At 37.7% G+C, this 11614-nt stretch overlaps 1 protein-coding gene across 5 annotated transcripts in view; it reads left to right on the forward strand.

Annotated features, from left to right (window-relative positions):
- cacna1c (calcium channel, voltage-dependent, L type, alpha 1C subunit) overlaps positions 1-11614 on the forward strand; it is a 326406-nt gene that overhangs the window by 111029 nt on the left and 203763 nt on the right. For all 5 annotated transcript variants that reach the window (XM_049473023.1, XM_049473030.1, XM_049473038.1 and 2 more), the window contains one exon: positions 2745-2850. In XM_049473023.1, the coding sequence (XP_049328980.1) occupies positions 2745-2850 (106 nt within the window). The remainder of the gene's footprint in view (positions 1-2744; positions 2851-11614) is intronic.

The raw sequence follows: 11614 nt of genomic DNA on the forward strand, positions 1-11614 counted from the left end.
TTAAAATGTAGTTCTGCTCTGCAGTTTAATGGTGATGTTGGTGTATTTCCTCTCTGTCTGTCTCCGGGTCCGCGGCGCTGATCTACAGCCGTGTTTATCTAAGCAGGCCTGTGTTATGGTGGCCCTGTGATACTTCATGTGGGATTCTGATCTCATGCTGTTTCGTCATGAAGTGCTGAACGCTGGAGACTCATAACTCATCCAGAGCAGAGCCGCCGCCGCCGGAGCTACAAGAACATCCAGAGCTCAGAACAGATCCACAGCTTAGTTTAGATCTGTTACTGTCCAGCGTGTGATTAGTGTGATAAAAATCACAGAATTCTGAGTAGGTCTGTCTCGATACCATATTTCTGTGGACGATATATCGTCTCTGATATTATTGCGATACACGATATTGTAGTAATTTTAATTGTAGTAATGTCAAGTTACCACAGAAACAAAATAACCCAAAAAACTCTTAAGAAAATTTGATTTAAATTGTAAAAAAACATTCTTCCCAGTGGAAGCCAGCTTTCTAGTTATAATTAACCTATAAAAAGATTTCACTGCCGTCAAGAACACATATAGCCATTCTATGGAGCCGCTGAAGGGACATGGTGTATTTTTTATGTAAAAAAAAGTGGTAAGCACAAGATACTAAGTAGTGAGCACCAAATAGTATGTGGTGAGCACCAAATACTAAGTGGTGAGCACAAGATACTAAGTAGTGAGCACCAAATAGTAAGTGGTGAGCACCACATATTAAGTGGTAAGCACGTCATACTAAGGGGTGAGAACCAGATCATAAGTGGTGAGCACCAAATACTAAGTGGTGAGCACCAAATACTGAGTGGTGAACACCAAATATTAAGTGGTGAGCACCAAATACTAAGTGGTGAGCACAAAATAGTAAGTGGTGAGCACCATCTACCACTTTAACTACCAAACTAAAACATTCTCACTGAAATAGAGTAGTTAATGTTAGCTAACCTAGCTAGCTAACAACTTTATTTCACTGTGGAACATCTACTTAGCAAGGCATGTTAATATAAGGTGCTCACCACTTAGTATGTGGTGAAACTGCTCTGTTAAAGCTGTGTCTGTAGTTTAAAGAGCTCATAGGCTCTGATGAGGGAAACGAGGGCCGGAGCTGAACGGGAAGATAAGTCTGAAAATAAGAAGCAGACAAACGGTGACCTTTTAATTCCTGTTCTAAAGGAGACGTTTAGTCTTTAGCTCAGCACTTTTAAACACAAGCACACCAGCTTATTAATAACAACAATATCAATAGTATCACAACGTATAGGAGTTAATACTGTGATAAAAATGATAATATACGTATACAACATTTATTTTTGCCATTTCAGCTCTTTAGTTCCAATAAATAACAGAAATGGTACAAAGTCTAGTGTACAGATTTTCACAGTAAACTGCCAAGGCCTTTAAGTAAAACAGATTAACGGAAAACAGAAAATATATTGTATTTTTCGCACTATAAGGCACTCTTTAAATCCTTCAATTTTCCCAAAAATCATCAGTGCTTATGTATAAATTCTATCAGTCAGGTATTAAGGAGCAGTAAAGTCACTCCACTGAAGTACAGAGTTATAAGGGTCAGTTTTTAGTGAAGTTTCTCCAGCACCAAGGCTGGAGCCATATTAGCGTTAGCTGCTAACTGCAGCGCTAGCTCCTTTGCTGTTCAGAGGCGAGTATATTGGATGCCAAGGAAACATGGCAAAAAATAAGGTATTTTTAAAAAAGGACTATCTATCTGCCTACCTACCTACTTACCTGTTTGCCTACTGACCTACCTATCTATCTATCTACCTACATATCTAGGTACCAACCTATCTACCTACTTATCTATTTACCTACTTATCTACCTACCGATTTATGTAAACATCTATCTAACTTAATTACCTACTTACCTACCATATATCCACCTACCTACCTACTTATTTACTTACTTATCTGTCTACATACCTACTTATCTACCTACTTATTTACCTACATACCTACTTATCTACCTAATATACCTACCTACTTATCTACCTACCTACTTATCTACCTACATACCTACTTATCTACCTAATATACCTACCTACTTATCTACCTACATACCTACTTATCTACCTACCTACTTATCTACCTAATATACCTACCTACTTATCTACCTACACACCTACTTTTCTACATACCTACTTATCTACCTAATATACCTACCTACTTATCTACCTACATACCTACTTATCTACCTACCTACTTATCTACCTAATATACCTACCTACTTATCTACCTACACACCTACTTTTCTACATACCTACTTATCTACCTACATACCTACTTATCTACCTAATATACCTACCTACTTATCTACCTACATACCTACTTTTCTACATACCTACTTATCTACATACCTACTTATCTATCTACCTACCTATCTTCCCACCTACTGACCTACCTATCTACCTTTCTATCTACCTACTTATCTACCTACATACCTACTTACCTACCTACATACCTACTTATCTACCTACATACCTACTTATCTACCTACTTACCTACTTATCTACCTACTTATCTAACTACCTACCTACCTAGTTACCTATCTACTCCTGCTCTGTTTTAGTTTTTTACTGTCTGATTAAACAGTGAGTCATTGTGATATGATTGTGATATTTGTGTATATTTTGTATATTTCTGTGTGTGTATATGTTGTATATTTTCTGTACAGTTGCATTGCCCTTAACTCCTCCCCTCTCCAGACCCTTTGAAATCATCATTTTGATGACTATTTTTGCTAACTGCGTGGCCTTAGCTGTCTACATCCCCTTCCCAGAGGACGACTCCAACGCCACCAACTCCAACCTGGTAAGAGAGATGGTGCTGCTTTCTTCTGCTGATGCTAATGCTAATGCTGCTGATGATGCTAAAGCTGAGGTGAAGCTGTTACACCAGTCTGGTCTGTGTTGATGAAGCAGCCTAGTGTTCATTGCTATGTTGATACCGATGGTCTGCAGTGGGTGAGGATGATTATGATGATGAAGGATTTGATGGACTTGTATGATGGATCCTGTATGTTCTACAGTTCGCCAGCCCAGATATATATATATATATATTTGGATCAAAGTTAGCACTTCTATACATGTGTGTGTATATTTATATATATATAGCTCAGTAATCCATCACTTGAAAGGAGACATTTCAGGGCTTTTTCTGTTTTATTTGCTCTGGAAAAGTGAAAATAATATATTCAGATTGTGTCCACTTTGCTCTCTGGTGTGTTGTGACACTACAGCAGGCCTACATACATGTGGAACTCCTTTATATGGGCTTTATTTAGAACTGAAACTAGGCCTTGTCTTTACTTGCATGAATAGTAAGCAGTGCACTTACAGAGTTTGCAGCTTTTTATTTTTATAACAAACTTTAAAAGCAGTTTATCTGCACAGTTTAGCTCCACTCTAGAAAATAAAGGATTTTGTTTGTGTGTTTGAGAAAGAATGATATTATATTATATAGATATTATAGAGATTTGTTAAGATAAAGAGCTTCCAAATGGTTTAAAGAACCGTTACTTGCTGTAAAATGTGTTTTCCAATGGCATCACTCAAAGAACTCATTGTAGTACTTTGTTTTGAGTTTGCTTATTGTTGTTAAAAAGCAGTTTTAAGGAGATAACAGTGGATAAATCTGGAAAAAAAACATCTGTTTATTGGTTATCTATTATCAGGGCCTTGCATGCAAAACCGTGCTGTTAGGGGTCTCCTCCAAGCGTGTTTAAGCTGTGTAAGAGTTCAGTCGTCTATTTTTCAAGTTTTTCTTAATCTCAGACTGATTAATTCCATATGATTCTACATGAAAGTTTATGATACTGACATAGATGGCTGCATCTGTGTCTACCAGTTGTCTCCCAGCTGTGGACTACATTTCCCAGAATGCACCACACACTTACATACATCACCCATTCACTCCCTCACATGACTGATCACATGACACCTCCAAGCCTAGAATCACCTGAGTATTGATTTCACCTGTTCCCTTAACTATATATACCCCTGCACTTCACTTCACTCAATACAGCTAAGTATTAGATTAGGTTCCGTCCATCTATAACCTATCTATACAAATCGTTTATTTTGTCTTCCTTTGTTATCAACCTGGATTGTCTTACCATTCTTGATATGTTCTCTGTTCTTTAAGAATATTATAATATCGAGAATTTGGCGATAATTTCACACACGATAAGATATGTTAGCACACCGAATTTGGTTATTATTATTATTATTATTATTATTATTATTATGTATTGGCATGTCAATTCTGTTGTATTTTTACATTTTGCATTTTACATACTCCACTCTTTTTTAAAAATCTCATTAGCGTTGGATTTTGTGTTTTACATTTTTTCCACTAAAAACACTTCTTACGATGGTGTCCCTTTATTAAAAGAATGTAACGTTTTATAGAGATTTTTGGCAGCAGTTAATATAAACGTTAGATTACCCAAACCGACCTCGCCAGGACAATAGTCAAGATACAGTTTTAAGCTACCCTGACTCTTAAAAAAATGACGGGAAAGAAACATGTTATCTGCAGCTTCATCTCCCGAGAGGGGGTGCTTTTCCTGGCGGGGGTGCTGAATTCGGCACCATAGTAGTGCCTAAATCTGCACCCCTGCCATGAAAAGCACCACCTCTCGGCAGCGTCTATGCACCATCTTCTTGATAAAAGAGGAGATAATTGCTTAAGCGAACTTTATTTAGAAACATGCTCCTGAGAGGTGGTGCTTTTCATGGCGGGGGTGCAGATTTAGCCACACTTTTAAAATAAAAGTTTATTTTAATACAACAATTTCTGCTTTTTTTTCTGCTGCATCATTTTTGTGGGGGACAATTCTAACTATTACCTATATTATTACGGATTATTATTGTGCATGTTTAATAATTACCTAATTTTTGTGTTTGTTTTTTCCACTGGTTTCTGCAACTGGCACCCATAAACTTTTCTCCAATGGAGAATTCTTTCATGATGTGGCCATGAATGATGGTTGGGGTGGGACATTACCTCATTTTCGTTGCTTTAAGGGGACTTTTACTGGAAGTTTGGGATGCATGGCTGTGTGTAAGTTTGTCTCTGTTAGTGAAGCTGTTCTCTCACAGAGGTAAAAAAGTGATGCTTTATTTGCGTTTCCATATGCAAAACACCTTATTCCAGCCTTATACGTATGTTATAAGCAGATCTGTGCATCCGTCTGCGTGATACGTGACCCCTGTGTGGCGTACGGTCACGTGTCTCTACTGTAGTTAAAGAGCTGCTGCTTTACGCCTCATAGAGCAGCTCATAGTGTTCACAGCATCACAGCAACACTCACTGTATCATGTGTTATTGCTTTATTATGTGCATAATCTCATTCTGCAGCCGCTCCTGTGGTTACAAACACACACACACACTCTAACACACACACACACACTCTCACACATTTCCACTGTTTTTTTCTGCAGAGCATTCATCAGCAAATACATCTGACATCTGTTGCGAGTGGAACATGATGCCTCGGCCTGATATGAGATGCAGACTTACAGTGGTTGTTGTGTATGTTTATTTGTGTGTGTGTGTGTGTGTGTGTGTGTGTGTACGTTTTGTATGTGTGTGTGTGTGTTTATTTCCATTTCCATTTAAAGAAAAAAATCCATATATAAACTATACATAAAAATTGAAAAGTTGTTAGAGTTGTTTTTTTTTTTAAATATATGGCTGCAACTAATGATTATTTCTCAGATAACTCAATTAACCTATTTTTAGCACTATAAGGTTAAACTTAAAATCCTTTAATTTTCCCCAAAAAATCATCAGTGCTCCTTATGTATGAATTTTACCAGTCAGGTATTAAGGAGCAGTAAAGTACAGTGTTATAAGGATGAGTTTTTAGTGAAGTTTCTCCAGCACTAAGGCTGGAGCAGCATTAGCATTAGCCGCAAACTTTAGCCGTTTAGAGTTAAGAATTATCGGATTGTAGCTTGCTTCTAATCCCAGCTAGAGTTGCTGGAGCAGCATTAACATTACCTGCTAATCGTGCTGATGGACACATGGAAAACACATAGAAAATGTTATTTTTCTTGTGATATTTGATAGTTTATTACTTTTCATGCATGTGAATTGGTCCCTATTCTACAACTATAAAACTATAATTGTTCCTTTTTTAAAAGTTACACATTACAGACATATTAAAAACTGGTACAAGGAAATTAAATTAAATGCTTATCGCTATCTTACACCTCAGCACCAACAGTCTATTTCCTATTCTTGCTCCTGTCTGGTTTAAACAGCAGCAGATCTTCTGAATATATCTACACTGATGGGCGTGGTGTTCTGGAAATGAGGTGTGTTCAGGTACATTTCTGGAGTTTTATCTTGTTTATCTTGGTAACAGAAAACACAGGAGCTCCACTGACTGAATACAACCTAGACAGACGCCAACAGTCAGACGTTCATCGCTATCTCGTCACAGCAGTGCACAAACCCAACTTTTACATCAACAATAAACAGAATAGTAAATAAAATAACATTGCTGTTCCCGTAAATGAGCTGCTGGAGCTCCTTCACAGCGTCAACCAGCAGCTCAGTTTCCTCTGCTGAGAAGAGTTTGTTGAACACGTCCAGGTAGCTGCACCGTTAAAATAGCAATCCACCAAAGCCAATTCGTCAGAGTATACCTGGGTCTTAAAGGGAATGAGTTCATGTTACTCCCAAAATTTATTAAACACACCCATGATTAATTATTCATTACGATATGATAGCAAAGACACAATGATGCATCCTAAATTAAGCTGCATGGTGCACGTTTGATGCAAATTAGCAAATTTACACGAACGTTCATCAGTCAAGCTTTTCGCAGTACGAACTCTTCACTTCTATACTGTTTTGCACTGATCAGTGTGGGCTGTGAATGGAATTATTCGTAGGCGAGGGTTGTCATGGATATGGTCTCCTTGGTGATGCTGAATTGCACAGCTACTGTGGTAACTGTGCAACAGCAGCAGCAGACGAGCCGCAGGCTGTGGATCTTTTCTCTCTCTCTCTCTCTCTTTCTCTCGGCTGCGTTCAGTTCAAAGCACTTCAGTAACACATGGCGTTTAGTGGAAACACAGCTGTTCGCTTCACTACTCACCTCTGTCTCGCTTCTCTGTTCAGACTCTCAGAGAAACGCAGAGTCCGGCTGAATGAATCAGCCTTCAGGAGCTAACGGCCCGCTTCAGCACAGCTCAGCACAGCTCAGCACAGCTCAGCGCCGCCGTCACACGTCCATTCTTACAGACGGTGGAGATGCCGCCGCCGCGGGGCTATAGCTTCAGAGATCAGTCCTCCAGCGGGGAGCTGATAAAACACCAGCCTCAACCTGCTCTCAGTCTCCAGACGCAAAATTAACTCACTGGAGTGCCATATGGAGCTCTTCCCTACTCCATACTGATACGATACCCAAACGATACCTTTTTAATTGTAACCAAAAAAATCTCATACTGTCATCATGAGAGACTCATGAGCATGATTATTTGTGTCTCTTTGTTAAGAACAAAAACAACAGCATTACTTTAACTGCTTAAACTATACATATTTTCTCTATGCAAATTAACGGATGTATTTCAGTTTTGAAGAGTTTGTTAAAAGTGGAGTCAATCACTTGAAAATGAATAATAATCATGATTATTCTTTTAAATGCTGCCTTTAAATCTCAGGGTAGTGTGCAAGAGAGTGTGGGGGAGGCAACGCAAGTGAGCAAGAGGCAGAGAAAGAGAGCGAGAGACAGCGTGAGAGAGAGGGAGAGACAGTGTGAGAGAGCAAGAGACTGGGCAAGTGAAGGAGAGACAGCGCGAGAGAGAGAGAGACAGAGAGAGACATATGTAAATAAGATGGACAATCCCATTTCTCTTTTGTACCCTACCACTTATTTTCTCTATAAATGGCCATAAAACATTAAAACTGTATATTAAACTATGGTAATATAGAGGTTATTGTATTTTTAACAAGGAAATACTCAAATTATTTAAATTATTCCACTATTTCTAACTGATTTTTATATACATGTGGAGTTGCATAATCTGCAAACTGTAAAAAGGTTTTGTTAAAAAAACAATGCCCAGAAAGTTTTGGAAAAGTCAAGGAAATTTGCGTTTCCGTTTATCATTGGAGAAAATCAGTTTTCAGCTAAAAAATACATCAGCTCAGAATTTAGTAATTTAGTAATTTAACTCTACACAATGGAGCTCTCAGGATCAGACACATATATTTTATTATTAATAAGAATGTGTGTTAGATTAATTTCAGACCTACTATAATCAATCATAGTTTTAATTATAGTTTTTTATTTAATTTTTGGTTTTATTGTCCATGTTTACACAAAAAAATTGCCATGAAGGCAAGGACAAGTCATGAAAAAATCTATCTAAAAATGTATTGGTTAAAACATGCATGAACCCTGAATTACATTGTTAATACATGATTGTTATTGTGTAATTACACAGTTATTAGCAACACTTATTGTTATAAAAGCCTTGTAGAAAGTCCAACATCTATAAATAAATCCTTATTTAAATATACGACTCAGAGAATCATGGGAAAAGTCTACTGTACGTACAGTACGTGCTGGTGGAGAGAGGGATGATGAGTGGTTAATTGAGAGGTTAGTTATCATAATTACCACTGCACTGCACTGCTGGCTGAACTGCTGAACTGCTGCCACTTTATCACTTGGCCTTTGTGTTTTATAGCTATAAATTATTATCTATAGCAGAGCCAGCAAGTACAGCACTTTAATTATAAAGGTCAGAGGTCAGCAGGACTCTCAGCAGGAGGTTTATAGTATTGAGTATTTTCTAAAAGTGTTTCTAGTTATATTAAACAGAAGTATCAGGACTTAATATCTGCTTTTAAATTGTTTCCACTGAAATCAAGCGTATTAAAAAGAGTTTATCCTGTTTCTACTGTCTCTACACTGTTTTAAAAGCTACTGTATGACGTGATAATCACAATATAGCAACTAATAACAAATTAAAAAGTGTTTTAAATTAATAGCACACGTTAAATTGTTATAATCACGCAGCTCTGAGGCTCACGCACACGTGAGCTCCTCTAATTGCTCACATTATGCACTTAACTTGCAGTGCTGTGTGTAGCTGTTCTTATTAAACATATATATTTTAAATAATTTAAAAAAGGTCTAAGCTTCTTCAGTGTTGCAATGTTAATACTTTCAGACCTTGCAACCATTACAATGGACATTACATTTTTTGTTTATGTTTTGTTGCACATAACACTAATTGAGACATATTGTTCATGTAAATAAATCGTGAACCAGCCAATAAAAAAAATGATAAGACAATTAAACAGCAGCTTAGCCCCGCCCACTGCCCTGAAAAAAAAAAAAAAAAAAAAAAACTCTCAATTCAGTCATTATGGTCTCTAAAAACTAGAGCCAATGAGGCAAAGAAACTGGACTTTTAATTCTATTTTTTTTTTTTTACAAATTTTATGTGGTTTAGTGATTTGCTCTTTTTATCAAGATACAGTTGTGGTCAAAAGTTTACATACACTTGCAAAAAAACATAATGTTATGGCTGTCTTGAGTTTTCAATAAGTTCTACAACTCTTATTTTTCTGTGATAGAGTGATCGGAACACATACATGTTTGTCACAAAAAACAGTCATAAAATTTGGTTCTTTCATAAATTTATTATGGGTCTGCTGAAAATGTCACCAAATCTGCTGGGTCAAAAATATACATACAGCAACATTAGTATTTGGTTACATGTCCCTTGGCCATTTTCACGGCAACTAGGCGCTTTTGGTAGCCATCCACAAGCTCCTGGCAAGCTTCAGGTCGAATGTTTGACCACTCTTCTTGACAGAATTGGTGCAGTTCAGCTAAATGTGATGGTTTTCTTGCATGAACCCGTTTCTTTAGCACTGTCCACATGTTCTCAATGGGGTTTAAGTCAGGACTTTGGGAAGGCCATTCTAAAACCTTAATTCTAGCCTGGTTTAGCCATTCCTTTACCACTTTTGATGTGTGTTTTGGGTCATTGTCTTGTTGGAACACCCAACTGCGCCCAAGACCCAACCTTCGGGCTGATGGTTTTAAGTTTTCCTGCAGAATTTGGAGGTAATCCTCCTTCTTCATTATCCCATTTACTTTCTGCAAAGAACCAGTTCCACTGGCAGCAAAACATCCCCAGAGCATAATACTACCACCACCATGCTTGACAGTAGGCATGGTGTTCCTGGGATTAAAGGCCTCACCTTTTCTCCTCCAAACATATTGCTGGGTGTTGTGGCCAAACAGCTCAATTTTTGTTTCGTCTGACCAGAGAACTTTCCTCCAGAAGGTTTTATCTTTGTCCATGTGATCAGCAGCAAACTTCAGCCGAGTCTTAAGGTGCCTTTTCTGGAGCAAGGGCTTCTTTCTTGCACGGCAGCCTCTCAGTCCATGGCGATGTAAAACACGCTCGACTGTGGAGACTGACACCTGTGTTCCATCAGCTTCCAAATCCTTGCAGACCTGCTTCTTGGTGATTCTTGGTTGACTCTTGACCATCCTGACCAATCTCCTCTCGGCAGCATGTGATAGCTTGCGTTTTCTTCCTGATCGTGGCAGTGACACAACTGTTCCATGCACTTTATACTTGCGTATAATTGTCTGCACAGTTGCTCTTGGGACCTGTAGCTGCTTTGAAATGGCTCCAAGTGACTTCCCTGACTTGTTCAAGTCAATAATTCGCTTTTTCAGATCCACACTGAGTTCCTTTGACTTTCCCATTGTAGCTTTTGTAGCTGAGTCTAATCACTGGGTCAAATGAGCCCTATTTAAATGGGCTCACGAGAAGTCAACAGCTGTAGTCAATCAGAATCACTTACAAGAAGTGAAGAGGCCATGACATGAAGCTAAGTTGATTGACACAACTCGCTACATCACCAAAATTGACTAATTTTGTTGCTGTATGTATATTTTTGACCCAGCAGATTTGGTGACATTTTCAGCAGACCCATAATAAATTTATGAAAGAACCAAATTTTACGACTGTTTTTTGTGACAAACATGTATGTGTTCCAATCACTCTATCACAGAAAAATAAGAGTTGTAGAACTTATTGAAAACTCAAGACAGCCATAACATTATGTTTTTTTACAAGTGTATGTAAACTTTTGACCACAACTGTAAGTGCACACTTTCTTCATAATAACTAGAATAAAAGACTAAAACAGAAACACAGAGAACTCTGTAACTATTAAAAGTAGAAGTTCTTTCTTTTCTTTAGAGAAATTACAGATGAAGTCAGAGAGCGGTGAGTACTGTTTCTACACCTTCAAATAAAGACTCTTAGAAACTGGAGACAAAAAACTGCTACAGGAAGACGTCTGGCTGACCCACATGGAAACAGCAGCTTTAGCCTTTAGCTCCTTAGATTAACATGATTAATAAGGACTAAAATCTCAGTTTTAGCAGAACTGAAGAGAAGAATTAGAATTAGAGTTAGAGTTTGTCTGACAGGTAATAAAGGAGGGCAGTAATAAAATCAATAATAATAAAGATAAAATAAAAAGATAAACTAACTAAACTAAACTATAGTGATGTTTTTAA

This window comes from Astyanax mexicanus, chromosome 2 (genome assembly GCF_023375975.1).
Source record: "Astyanax mexicanus isolate ESR-SI-001 chromosome 2, AstMex3_surface, whole genome shotgun sequence".
Lineage (NCBI taxonomy): Eukaryota > Metazoa > Chordata > Actinopteri > Characiformes > Acestrorhamphidae > Astyanax > Astyanax mexicanus.